The following is a 13,415-nucleotide window of genomic DNA, read 5'->3' on the forward strand; positions in this document are numbered from 1 at the left end:
CCCCCCCTCGCACAATGTGAGACACGACGGTCCCAGCGGCCGGGCCCTCCCGGCCCCGGGCAAGGAGGGAGGGGCGGCGGGGCTCCTCCGCATCGGGGCCCGCCTCCCTCCGGGGCCGGAGCCCCCTCCCCCGTCATTTCCATGAGAAAGGAGACCCCGGCCCCCCCTCCCCCCCCCCCCACCGCCCCGTCCCCATCCCGCCCCATCCCCCACCTCCTCTCCCCGGGCCTCCCGGGCGGGGAGCCAGGGGGCGGGGGGCGGGGAGGGGGGGGTGGGGACGGGCAGGGGGGTGGGGGGGAGGGGGGTGGGGGGTCGCGGGGGGGGACTACAATTCCCAGAATCCTCGGGGCCCCGCCCCACCCCCCACCCCCCCCAGCCCCCGCTCCATGCTGCTGCAGCCAGACAATTTAAACAAAAGGAGTTTGCAGCGGGCGGCTGTGGCCGGCTGGGTTGGCGGGCTCGGGCCGCCCCGGAGGGGACGGGGGCGGGGGGCGGGGGGGGGGGGGACCACCCGACGGGAGGAAGAGGAAGGAGGGAGAGGAGGAGAAGAAAAGGCGGAGAAGGAGCCGAGGGGCGAGGAGGGGGCGGGGGCGGCGCCCCGGGGCGAGGGGAGCGAGGAGGGGCCCGGCCGGGACCGGCCGCTCCACTTAGATCCGGGCAGGGCGCGGGCGGGGGGCGTCCGGGGGCGGCTCGGGGGTCCGAGGGGCGTCCGGGGTCGAGGAGGGGAGGGGGACGGGCCAGCCCGCCCCCTCCCTCCCTTTGTTCTCCCCCCCCTCCCCGCCCCGGCCGGTCCTCGCGCCTCGGCCCGGGCGGGGGTCCCCGCCTGCCCTCGCGGGGGTCCCCCGGTCCCCGGGGCTGGCCGGGTCCCCGTCGGCCGGGGAGGGTCGCGGCGGGGCGGGGGTCGCCATGCCGAGTCTGGTCGTGCCGGGGATCATGGAGCGGAACGGGGGCTTCGGGGAGCTGGGCTGCTTCGGGGGTCGCGGCGGCAAGGAGAGGGGGCTCCTGGGCGACGACCGGGCCCTCCAGCTCGCCCTCGACCAGCTCTGCCTGCTGGGCTTCGGGGACGCCCCGGGAGCGGGGCCGGGGACCGGGCCGGGCCCGGGCGGGGGAGGGGGCGGGGGCGGGGGCGGGGGTCCCGCCGCCCCCGCCGCCCCGGGGGTCCCCGGCGGGGGCGGGGACGACGACGGCGGGGGAGGGGGCGGCTGCCCCCCGGCCCCGTCCCCCGGCCCGGCCCCGCCGGCCCCGGCCCCGCCGGCCCCGGCCCCCCAGCCCCCCGCCGCCCCCGCCGCCCCCGCCAGCCCGGAGCCCCCGCCGGCCCCGCAGCCCCGGGGGGTGGGCGTCGGGGCGGGGGCGTCGTCCGGCCCGGGGGGCGACCCCAAGCTCTGCGCCTTCTACAAAGAGGCAGAGTTCCGCCTCAAGAGCAGCTGCAACACCACCGAGTGCGTCCCGGTGCCCAGCTCCGAGCACGTCGCGGAGATCGTGGGGCGCCAAGGTGAGCCCCTCCGGGACCCCCCAAGCCCGGAGACCCTCCGACGGAGAGCGGGAGCGGAGCGCTTTGTCTGGGAGCCCGGGCCCGGCCCGGCGGCCCCCCGCCCGCCCCCGCCCCGCCGGAGAAAAGTTCACGGCCGACCCTCCCTTCCTCCCCCCCGACCCCGGGACCCCTCCCCGAAACCTCTCCTCCACCCCCTCCCCGGCCTCCCCCCCCCGCCCCAGACCTCTCCCCGACCGTCTCTTCGGACCCCTCCCCCGACCCCCTCTCGGGACCCCCGCCCGGACTTCTCCCCGCACCTCTCTTCGGACCCCTCCCCCGAACCTCTCTCTCCCCGACCCCCTCTCGGGACCCCTCCCCGGACTTCTCCCCGAACCCCCTCTCGGGACCCCTCCCCGGACTTCTCCCCAAACCCCCTCCGCGGACCCCTCCCCGGACTTCTGCCCGACCCCCTCCCCCCCATCCGACCCCCTGGCAAGACACAAAGGACCGGCGTCGGAGGGGCGGGGAGGGGGTGGGGGGGCGCGGGCGGGCCGGGACGCCCCCTCCTCCGGGCTGCCCTCCGCCCCCCGCCCCCCGGTCGGCCGCGCCGAGTGGCTGCGAGCGGCGGGAGGGGCGGGGCCGGGGGTGGGGTCCCGGGGGCGGGGGGGGTGGGCCCGGGGGCCGGCTCCGGGAGGGGGAGGCCCTTTGTGAGCCGCGGGGGTCGGGGGGTCCCTTCCCGCCTCTCGGGCTTCTGTCCTGTCCCGTCTCCTGCTGGGACGGAGGGGTGGGCTCTCCTGGACAGGCATCTCTGGGGAGACATCCCGGGGGGGGGGGGTGTCTCTCTGAAGGAGAGATCTCGGGGGGGTCGGGCTGGGGGGAGTCCAGCTGGGCCCGGAGTGGAAATTGGGGAGGGGACCTGCTCGATGGGAACAATAACCGGAGGGAGGGAGGAGAAGGCGAGGCGGGCTGGGGAGGGGTGGGAACCCCCGAAGTGGGGGGAGAGGGACATTCGGACAAAAAGGGGAGGGGGCGGTGGGAGATGGAGGCCAACGGGGCCATCCCCCCGCCTCCGTGCGGGGCTGTCCTTTCTTCGGTCCGGACGCGGGAGAGCCTCTGAAAAGGCTGGGGTCGGGTGCGCCTTTGTGTGTCTGTGTGTTCCCGCGAGGGCCTTTGTGCGTCTGTGTGAGCGTGTGGTGTTTGTGCGGCCCCGTGTGGGGCGGGTGGGAGTCCGCCCGTCTGCGTGGAGCCATGTGGACTTGTGTATCCGGAGCGTGGGCTGGGGGGGGAGTGTCTGGGCCGACGTGAGTGGGTCTCTCGGCGTGGGGGAGTGAGAGTCTGGGTGTCTCCGCCTATCTGCTTAGATCTGGGCATCCAGGCCCGTGACTGATGCGTGCGTGTGCGTGTGTGAATTTGGGGCGCATCCCCCTCTCCGACTCCGTGAGCGTGAAGGCGCGGGCGGGCCACTGTGTCCGCGCGGATCTGCCCGCCTGGGGGAGGCGAGCGGCGAGGGTGTCCGAGAGTGGGTTTGGTTCTTTTGGATCAGAGCTCTCCTCCCGCCGCTCCTTCCGTCGTCTCTCCCCCCTTCCCTCGCCCTCTGTCCGGGGTCTCGGCCCACCCCCGCCTCCCTGTCCCGACAGGGTCCGGGGAGGGGGTCCCTGCCCCGCCCCCGCTCTCTGTCCGGGAGGCGCCGTCCCTCCCCCTTCCCCTCTCCCCCGCCCCCAACCCCGACGGGGTCCGGTGGGGTTCGGCGGGTGGGAGGGTCGAGGGTCGTCCGGGCCGACCCCCACGGGGGCGGCGGAGGGGGTCGGGGGGCGGCCCCGGGCGGGTCGCGGCCGCCCCGACTCACCCGCCCCCTCCCCCCCCCGCCCCGCTCTCCCCCACCCCGGCAGGCTGTAAGATCAAGGCGCTGCGGGCCAAGACCAACACGTACATCAAGACGCCGGTGCGCGGCGAGGAGCCGGTGTTCATGGTGACCGGCCGGCGGGAGGACGTGGCCACGGCCCGGCGGGAGATCATGTCCGCGGCCGAGCACTTCTCCATGATCCGCGCGTCGCGCCACAGGGCGGGCGCGGCGGCCTCCTCGGCGGCGGCGGCCGGGGGGTCCTCGGCCTTCTGCGGCCCCGGCGGCGGCCCGGGCCTGCCCGGCCAGGTGACCATCCGCGTGCGGGTCCCCTACCGCGTGGTGGGGCTGGTGGTCGGGCCCAAGGGGGCCACGGTGAAGCGGATCCAGCAGCAGACCAGCACGTACATCGTGACGCCCAGCCGCGACCGCGACCCCGTCTTCGAGATCACGGGCGCCCCGGGCAGCGTGGAGCGGGCCCGGGAGGAGATCGAGACGCACATCGCCGTGCGCACCGGCAAGATCCTGGACTACGGCGGCGACGCCGACTTCCTGCCCCCGCTCAGCCCCGAGCCCGGGCCCGAGGGCCGGCCCGCCGACGCCTGGCGGCTCCAGGGGGCCGGGGCCGGGGCCGGCGGGCGGGCCCTGGGGGCCGCCCGCTCGGCCGGCCTGGGCTGCCTCGGGGAGGGCGGCGCCGAGATGGCCGGCGACCTCGGCTACGGCTACCTCTTCCCCGGCTACGGGGTGGGCAAGCAGGACGTGTACTACGGGCTGGCGGACGGCAGCCCCCCGCTCTGGGCCGGCCAGGAGGGGTCCGTCCTGTTCGCGGCGGCGGCGGCGGCGGCGGCGGCCCCCCCGGCCCGGCCCGGCGGCCCCCACCGCCCGCCTTCGTCGTCCTCGTCGTCCTCGCCCGGGGGCGGGCTGGAGCTGCCGGCCCTGGCCGCCCGCCGGGCCCCCGGGGACCCGCTGACGGTCTTCCCCAAGCTGGGCGCGGGCGTGCTCAGGACCCCGGCGCCCGGCGCCCGCGACTGCGTGGTCTGCTGCGAGAGCGAGGTCACGGCCGCCCTGGTCCCCTGCGGACACAACCTCTTCTGCATGGAGTGCGCCGTGCGCATCTGCGAGCGGACGCAGCCCGTGTGCCCCGTGTGCCACAGCTCCGCCACACAGGCCATCCGAATATTTTCCTAGGGCGCGGGCGAGGGGCGGGGGAGGGCCCGGGGGGGGAGGGGAGGGGGCCGGCCCGAGCCGCCGCCCGCCCGGCCCCCGTCGTCGTCGTCGTCGTGTGCGCGGCCGGGGGGCCGGGGCGGGGCCGGGCCCGGGTCGCGCCCCACCGTCCCCGTTCCCCAAAGTCGTATACCTCAAGCCACTCGGAGAGGGACTCGGGCGGAGGGGGCCCGGGGTGGGGGGCGGCGCTGGGGGGCTGGGGAGGGGGGGGTCTCACCTCACCCGTGTCCCCCCCCCCCCACCGGCCCCTGCCTCTGCCCTCCTCCCACCCCGCCCCGCCGTCCGAGCGGAAAAAGCAAAAAATGGGGGAGACGTGTCGACGTCGTCCGCTCCTCCCCAGGCCGGTCCCAGTCACCTGGGGGAGGGTCCCGTTCTCTCCCCGCCGCCCGCCCCCCCCCCCCCCCCCGAGCTCTCAGCTGCGGTCTCATGCTCCCACTTCCTTCCCGCTCCCCTCTGCGGTCGCTCGGGCCTGTCTGCTTCGGCCTCGGGGTCTCTCATTCTCCATTTCTCTCCTGGAGTGGATTCACTCTCGGGTTTCCAGGTCACTGTCAATCTCTGCGTTTCCATATCTCCGGTGTCTCTCCCTCTTTTCATCCCCTCCCCCCACCCGTGGGAACGCAGCTGAAGAGATTTGGGGGAATCCTCCTTTCCCCCGACCCTCCCCGCTCCCCCCCCAACCCACCCACCCAAGACCCCCTTCCCCGGGGGGCCGTCGCCCCTCTCCCTGGCCAGGAAATGGGATGAAATTATGACGTCGACCCTCCTTTGAGAACCCCCCCTCCAAGGGTAGGGGGGGGATTGGGTGTCTGGGGGCCCAGGGAATCCGTAGATCAGGGGGTGGCCGACTGGCCCCGTCCCTGCCCGCCCACCTCCGGGGGTCAATGCGAGGGCATAGTGGATGGTCAGATCAGGGCCCCCTCCCCTGCTCGCAGTTCGTCCCGGGGAGTTGGGCGGGGAGGGTCGTGTCTCAGAGGGAACTTTTTCTGGGGAGCGGTCCCCGTCCCCCATCTGGGCAGATGGGGGGGGGGGGGTCCCTGGTTCCGCTGGCCGGACCGGGAGACGTCGGGAAGGGGATCGGGCAGGGTGGGGGCCGCGACCCAGACTCCCGAGAGCGGAGGGGGAGAGCGGGGGGAGCCGTCCGCGATAGCCCCGATCCCTCCCGCTGCACTGAGTAGGATGAGGAGACGAAACCAAATGCAAGCCTGCACCCCGGAGCGGAGGGGATGGGGGGGCGGCTGGGAGACGGTGGCCGTCCAGGGTGGTCTGTCCTGGGCGGACAGACGGGGTCCGGGGAGGGGTCCGGGGAAGTCCTCTTCCTCCTCCCCTTCACCCCCCCCTCCTATTTCCTAAGGCTGTTGACTGTTACCTTATAGCCACGTAGGCAGGCAGATGGACAGGCGAGGGAGGCGCCTGAATTCAGAGGAGAGAGAGAAAAATGAACAAAAAAAAACACTTCTTTATAATTTAATATTCTATTTTAATAAAGGCGTTTATTACCGTATAAATGTAGCAAAGATCCTGGGCTGATATGAGGATTAAAAAGAAAAAAAACTTTTTATTAGGTAATTTATTATATGGCAAAGGATATTTTATTTTATGATAAAGCGATCCTCAAAAAAAAAAATAGAGAAAAAATAAAAAATTTTAGGAGGGCGTAGAGGTATATGTAGGCAGAGAGAGTGGAATACGTTTGTATCCAGAGTTAAAGCTTAAAAAGAAAAGAAGTCTTTTAATATATGTTGAGGTTTATTTTGTCCTTTTCTGTTCATTAATCTTTTGGTTCTTTTGGTTTCAGAGTGGGAGTTGTAAGCAGAAAGCTCCTCCCACCAGGACACGAGGAGACAGGAGAGAAACAATCCCCCCCCCCCCATCACACACACGTGCACACACACAAGCACGCACGCACACTTGCACGTATACACACACACACGTACACGCACCCCCCCCCCACACACAGTGCCAGATGGAGAGGAGCTGTAGCCCAGAACGGGAGCCGTAGGAGAGGACGGGCTGACTCTTCGAGCATCTTATCCCTGGCGTTCGCCGTCGGCTCCCTCGCTCCGTGTCCCGGGCGGAGGGGTGGGTGAGAGCGGAGGCCCCGAACTAGCAGGTGAGAACGAAGATTGGGTCCGGTCCACCTAACCGTCCGTCAGCCGACGGTATTTATCGAGCGCTTACCGTGTGCGGAGCCCTGGGGTGAGCGCCGGGGAGAGGACGGCACCCCGGGGTCGGCAGGCCCGTTAACCGCCCGCCGCGAGCTTCCGGCCTGGCCCGGCGCCTCTTGGTTTGATTTCTCTGGGTCCCGGATCGCAGGGAGTGACCGAGTTAAGGGGCAGAGAAGAACAGCTGTCCGTCCGGGATGCGCTGGTTTAGGGCTGGACCTTTGACCTCACCTACTTTACGTGACCCGCTCTGGTCCGGCCCCTTCCCCCCCGGCCGGCCTTGGGTCGTTTGTACGTGGGGGGGCCTTAGATTACTAGGGCGACGGGTCCAGACGAGTTCTGGGGACGTCCCGAGATGCCCGTCCCACGGGGGGAGGGAAGAATCCACCGTTGAGGTCCCCGGGGGGTTATTTCAAGGCCCGATTGACCACGGGGAGTGGTTTCGTGGTCTCCGTTTCCCTTCTCGGGGCCCGGGGTCAGGAGGCGATAGCGGAGTGACAGTGGCCGGGACTCGCGGCGGGAGCCGGGCGAGCTCCAGGGAGTTTGGAAGCCCCCGCCCCCCCGAGGGACAGTGCTTAGGCCCCCAGTTCTGCCCATCCCCAGGCAAATGGGGACGACCGAAGGCCACATCGGGCCGAGGGGGCGTCTTGGGCCCTCCGATCGCCACCGGACCCCGCCGGCGTCAGCCCGAGGTACGATGACGGTGTCCGTCGAGCGCTCCCGACGTGCCGGGCACCGTACTTAACGCCGGGGGCCGGGGGGGCGATACGAGAAATGGGGTTGGACACCGTCCCCGTCTCCGTCCCCACCGTACGATTGAGGGAACGGGCCCGGAGAGGCGAAGCGACTCGTCCGAGGTCACCTAGGGGACGAGTGGCGGAGGCGGGATTGGAACCCGTGACATGCGGACGCCCGGGCCCGGGCCCTAACCCCTATGCCGCGCCGCTTCGGGAGCGAAGGCGGGGCGGGAAGCCGGAGGGCACGCAGGAGACACAGACAGACGCACACACAAACATACATGCCCACGCACACGACAAGAAGGACGAGGGTGGAGGTGTGACGTCTCCCCCCGGGCAGTCGTATCGGAGACTGGGGAGGGGGCACCTTGCCCCCCTGCCCCTCTGCACAGAGAGCGATGAGAGGAGATTTAATAGGAACGACCTAGTTTTGTGGGTTTTTTTTTTTTAACCAAAAAAAAAAGAGAGAGAGAGAAGAGTACTACAAATAATAAATAATAAGAATAATTGAGATTTATTTCATATAATCCTAGAGAAAGAGTCGAGATGGAGAGAAAATACATAGTGGCGTAGTAGATGATGTGCCCGTAGCTTAAACTCTAGTAACGGGGAAGGGTCAAGGACGGAGGGCCCTCACCCCCAACCCCCCGGGGGGGGGCGAGCGGAGGAGGTGAAGGCGTGGGGAGGGGGCAGAGATCTCTGCCCCGGGTGTGTGGAGGGTGGGAGGGGGGCCGGGGAGAGGGAGGGGAGGGAAAAATCTCGCCGATGGTCACTGTGGTCGTCCCCTGCTCCCCCACCCCCCCTCCCCCCCGGCCAGACCCCATTATCGTCTACCCTCCCTCCCTCCCGCTGCAGAGATGTCCCCTCCAAAGCGGGTGACCTCGAGCGGCCCTCTCCCCTCTTAGCGGATCCCGGCTGGGGGGTGGGGGACAGGGCAGAGGATGTGGCCCGAAGCCAGGTGAGGGGAGGGGGTCTCCGACCACTTGACGGGGATAGGAGGGGAGGGGGGGCGGTGTGCTTCGCACACGGTGAGCGCTCAACGGATGCCGTCGGGTCACGGCCCTCGAGGCTGCAGCGGAAGGGATGGCGGGTAGACCACCGGGTAGCCCTTTCCCTTACACCGGCTCGGTGAGGGTTCGGAGGCCGGGGGAGGGACACGATGACCTCCGGTAGGGTCGTGAGCCCAGCTGGGGCTCGGCGTCCCCCCCTCTGCCCGGGCCCTCTGGGCTGGGGACCGGCTCGGTGGGGCAGGGAGGTCTAAGGGATTGGGGGGTGGGGTGGGGGTCTGCGGTCCCCCCCCCACCCCCTCCCAGCCTTCGACACTTCGCAGAGGGTCCCCGCCCCTCCCCGGGGCGGGGTTGGGGGGGAGGGGGTTCCGGGGGTGTCGTTTCCTTAGCACTTGGGACCCCGGTTCCCTTCCCTCTCCAGGCCTTCGACCCCAGAACTCGCGTCCGTAGTTTGGGGGAGGGATGGGGGGCCGGGGTGGGGGGGGGTCTCCCCGCCGTAGTGCGTAGGGGTAGGAGCGGGGGCCGGGGGGCTTGGGGGCGCTCGGCCCGGGAGGGGAGAGGGTTAGGGGTCTGTATTCAACGTGTTTATCCAGGAATTAATTTTATTAAAAGTATCATTGCTACGGGCTGCGGCGTACGACTACCCTGGGGGGTGGGGAGGGGGCGCAAACACAGGGGCAACTTGGGGGGGGCGCCCGGCGGAGTCCCCCTCCCCCCACCATGGGGAGGCTCGGAGCCGCGGCTGGATTTGGGGGGTTGGGTGGGGGGGACCCTGGAGTCCCAGGTGGCTGGGCCTGTCCCCCGGCCCTAAGTGGGCCTAGCCACCACGGGGTGGTACCCCCGGGTTGGGGGTCGGGGGGCAGGGGTGGGGAGCCGGCCCCGGGCGGAGGGCGGTTGGCCCCCATCCCCTTGAAACATCATGATAAATGGTAATTGTTCAGCGCTGACTATGGGCCAGGCGCTGTACTAAGCGCTAGAGTGGATACGAGCAAACGGGGTTGGACACATCATGATGATGATGACGGTATTGGTTAAGGGCTTATTGAGTGGCACGCCGGATTAAGCGTTGAGGTAGATGCGAGTTCATCGCATCGGATCCAGTCCCTGTCCCCCACTGGGGCTCACACTCTCAATCCCCCTTTTACGGATGAGGGAACCGAGGCCCGTGGAAGTGAAGTGACAGAGGTCACGGATCGGCCAAGTGGCGAAGTCGGAATTAGAACCCGGGTCCTTCTGACTTCCAGGCCTCGGCACTAACTGCTGGGCCACGCTGCTTCTCAGTAGATACGATTGGCGGATTGACTGAGGGTGATGATGGAAGCGGCGATAATAATAACGATGGTATTTGTGAAGCGCTTACTGCATGCTAAGCACTGTTCTAAGCGCTGGGGTAGATACAGGACAATCAGGTCGTCCCACGTGGGGGCTCACGTTTTTTAATCCCCATTTTACCGATGAGGCACCGAGAAGTGAAGCGACTTGCCCAAGGTCACACAGCGGACAAGTGACGGAACGGGGGATTAGAACCCACGTCGTCTGACCCCCAAGCCCGGGCTCTTGCCACTAAGCCACGCTGCTTCTCGACAACGAGCAAGGGGCAGGCAGAGAGAAAAATGAATAGAATTATAGCGCTTACGCTGTTAGCCGGGTTGGAGTTCATCAGGTGCACGCTACAGCCAGGATCCAGTCCCACTGATTATCCCACCAAGGTCTTCCCGCCGGATGGCGGAGCCCAGGACCGGGCGGATGGCGGGAAGCACCGTGGACCCCCCCCAGAGTGGTCCTCCTGCCCAACTCCCCCACGGCCCTCGCCGGTCAGTCACCTGCAGGACATTGTTAGAAAAGGGCTTTATTCCAAGGGTCGGGGGACAGGGATCCACGCGTCCGGGGGCCTTGGCTCGTGGGGAGGGGGCTTCAGAGGTTGACGCAGCACGCGGCTTTCTTGTCTTCGGACCCCGGCTCCTGCCCGCTGCCCAGGGCCACCCCGGCTGCCCGGCCGCCACCCTGCCGCTGCTTGGACACCTTGGCGAAGATCTCTGCGAGGGGAGGGGCGCGGTCAGAGGTCAGGTGGAAGGGCAGCCCCACTGGCTTACCCCCATCCTCTCCAGGGGCACCTTGAGTCGGGGGCGGGGGGGCACGTCTCGAGGTGCGGGGAGGGGGCTGACCTCTTAGGACCGTCTCAAAGGCCAATTCCACGTTTGTGGAGTCCAGCGCCGACGTCTCGAGGAAGAGGAGACCGTTGTTCTCTAGAGGAGGAGGGGGAGGTCGGAGAGGCCGGGGGGGGGGAGGGGAGTGTCACACGTCACCGAGGGCCACCCTGGACCCAGGGAGGGGGACAGTGGCGAGAAGGTGGGGGGCGGCAACTGGGCCTGGAGAGCCGGGGAGGGTCCGGGGGGGGCGGGAGTGCGGACTGAGGACCGGACGGAGGGGAGAGGGACAGGCCACGGACGCCCCGGGGGTGCGGGGCCGAGGTTCCGCGGGGGGCGGCGGGGGCCGGGGGTCCCACGCACCGGCGAACGCGCGGGCCTCGTCGGCGGGCACCTGGCGGGCCTGGGCCAGGTCACACTTGTTGCCCACCAGCATGACGACGATGGTGGCCTCGGCGTGGTCGTACAGCTCCCGCAGCCAGCGCTCGGCCACCGCGAACGACTGCTGCTTCGTCACGTCGAACACCAGCAGGGCTCCCACCGCCCCCCGGTAGTAGCTGAGCCGCGGGGTCACAGGAGGTCGCGGGCCGTCGGGGGGCGGGCGGGGAAGGCGGCGGCAGCACGGGGAGGGGGCCGGTACCGGGAAAACGGACAGGGAAGCACAGGGAGAAGTCCGGGACACCAAATAAGCGTGGGCTGTCGTTCCCCCCGCTTCTCCTAGACGTCCCGTCCCGGTCCGGGCGGAGGTGACGGTCTGCTCCGGAGGGTCGCCCCCAGCCCTGGGTCCCCAGCCCCCTCCCCCCCCCCCCCCGGTGCCCACCCAGCATTCGCTCACAGACGGCTCGCACCCCCTGCGACTCCCCCAGTGTGCCCCCTCCGGACCCCCGCGAGCGCTCATCCAAAAGTGATGGTCTCTGGCCTGACGTCCCGGACCCCCGCCTCCCCCGGGGACCCCCGGCCCCCACAGCGCTCACCCTGAAGGATGGTTTCTGTTGAGCACTTACTACGTGCCGAGCCCTGTTCTAAGTGCTAGAGGAGATACAAGGTAACCGGGTGGGACCCGGTGCCTGTCCCACGCTGGGGCTCACACGCTTAATCCCCGTTTTACAGACGAGGGAGCCGAGGAACAGAGAATTTAAGTGACTCGCTCAAGGTCACCCAGCAGACCCGAGGCGGAGCCGGGATTAGAACCCACGTCCTCTGACTCCCGGGCCGTTGCCACTAGGCCACGCTACCTCCCGCAGAAGTGACGGTTCGGCCTACGTGACGCCCCAGCCTCCCCTACTCCGGAAGACCCCTGCTCCCCCTCCCCATCCCCGCAGCGCTCACCTAGAAGCGACGGCCTGGTCTGGGGGACGTCCCGACCTCGCCCCCTCGCCCCCCCGGGGGACCCCCGGCCCCGTCCCCACCCCCGGGCGCGCTCACGCGGAAGTGATGGCGCGGTAGCGCTCCAGCCCGGCCGTGTCCCAGATCTGGGCCTTGACGGCGGCCGAGCCCACCAGCACGGTGCGGGTGGAGAACTCCACGCCGATGGTCGTGCGGCTGTCGTGACTGAACTCGTTGCGCGTGAACCGGGATAGCAGGTTCGTCTTGCCCACGCCGGATTCTCCGATGAGCACCACTGCGGGCATGGGTGGGGCGGGAAGGGAAGGGAAGGGAAGGGAAGGGAAGGGAAGGGAAGGGAAGGGAAGGGAAGGGAAGGGAAGGGAAGGGAAGGGAAGGGAAGGGAAGGGAAGGGAAGGGAAGGGAAGGGAAGGGAAGGGAAAGGGAAAGGAAAGGTCTCTCAATGTCTCTGTCTCTCAGTGTCTCTGTCACTCCACTGGTGTGGGGGGGACAAGTGGGACTCTGACCTGCCTGGGGGTGGGAAGGGAGGGGTCTCTCGGGGTCCCCGTCTCCCCCGCCGCTGGGGAACAGCGTGGGGCCGGGGAGAGGTGGGTCTCTGGAGGGGGGGTCTCTGTCTCCGACCGGTTGTTGGGTAGAGATTGTCACTATCTGTTGCCGAATTGTACTTTCGAAGCGTTGAGTCCAGCGCTCTGCACCCAGTAAGCGCTCAATAAATACGACGGGATGAACGAATGACCTGCCGGGGGGGGGGGGGGGGGGGAGGGATGGGGGTCTCTGTCTCTCCCTCCGCTGGGGGGGTCTCTGTCCCTGACCAGGCCGGGGTGGAGGGGGGGGCTCGTTCTCTCCGCAGCGTGCGTGGAGCTTCTACTGTGTGCAGAGCCCTGCGGGCCGGTGGGGGTGGGGGGGTCCTGGGTCCCCGCCCCCACTCCCCCGTCTTCCCTGCGGTCTGACCCCCCATCCCTCCCGCTGCACGGCCGGTCCTCCGGGCCGGGGGCCGGGGAGGGGACCCTCCCCCCACCCCCCGGCCCACTCACCTTTGAAGACGAAGTTGTAGTCCTCGTCCGCCTGGGTCCCCATGGCTCAGGCCTGCCGGCCTGCCCGGAGGAGGCGGGCTGGACGGGCCGGCCACCGGCCACCGCGGAAGCCGAGGACCAGGAAGAACCGGGAGGGCGGGGCCGGTGACGACACGACAGGTCGGACAGGTAGGGGACCCCCTCCCTCCCTCTCCCTCCCCCCCGCTATCTCCCTCCGTCTCTCTCTGTCTCTGCTCGTCTCTGTCCCTCCCCCGGCCCGGAGGACTCACGTTAACCGGTCCGGGCCCGAGAATGGCGTGGGGGAAGCAGCAAGCTAATCCTGTATCGGGCCCGCCCCGCCCGGGGCCTGGAGGAGGGCGGGGTCCCAAGCCGTCCCGGCGGACGCCCCCAACCCCAGATGGGCAGCGGGTGGCCCGGGGGGGGGGCGGGGGGTGTTGTCTTCGCCCAGC

At 69.3% G+C, this 13,415-nt stretch overlaps 2 protein-coding genes across 2 annotated transcripts; one reads left to right on the top strand and one right to left on the bottom strand.

Moving 5' to 3' along the window:
• Positions 1-889: 889 nt before the first annotated feature.
• MEX3A (mex-3 RNA binding family member A) lies at positions 890-4,513 on the top strand. The gene is made up of 2 exons (XM_029055977.2): positions 890-1,492; positions 3,361-4,513. Exons 1-2 carry the CDS (start codon positions 907-909, stop codon positions 4,497-4,499), a joined length of 1,725 nt encoding a protein of 574 aa, XP_028911810.1. The 5' UTR covers positions 890-906; the 3' UTR covers positions 4,500-4,513.
• Positions 4,514-10,257: 5,744 nt separating this feature from the next.
• On the bottom strand, positions 10,258-13,105 carry RAB25 (RAB25, member RAS oncogene family). Its single transcript, XM_029055697.2, has 5 exons — positions 12,967-13,105; positions 12,014-12,209; positions 10,952-11,145; positions 10,607-10,687; positions 10,258-10,477 (listed from the first exon to the last, which is right to left on the bottom strand). Exons 1-5 carry the CDS (start codon positions 13,007-13,009, stop codon positions 10,356-10,358), a joined length of 636 nt encoding a protein of 211 aa, XP_028911530.1. The 5' UTR covers positions 13,010-13,105; the 3' UTR covers positions 10,258-10,355.
• Between the last annotated feature and the right edge of the window lie 310 nt (positions 13,106-13,415).

This window comes from Ornithorhynchus anatinus, chromosome X5 (assembly GCF_004115215.2).
Source record: "Ornithorhynchus anatinus isolate Pmale09 chromosome X5, mOrnAna1.pri.v4, whole genome shotgun sequence".
Classification (NCBI taxonomy): domain Eukaryota; kingdom Metazoa; phylum Chordata; class Mammalia; order Monotremata; family Ornithorhynchidae; genus Ornithorhynchus; species Ornithorhynchus anatinus.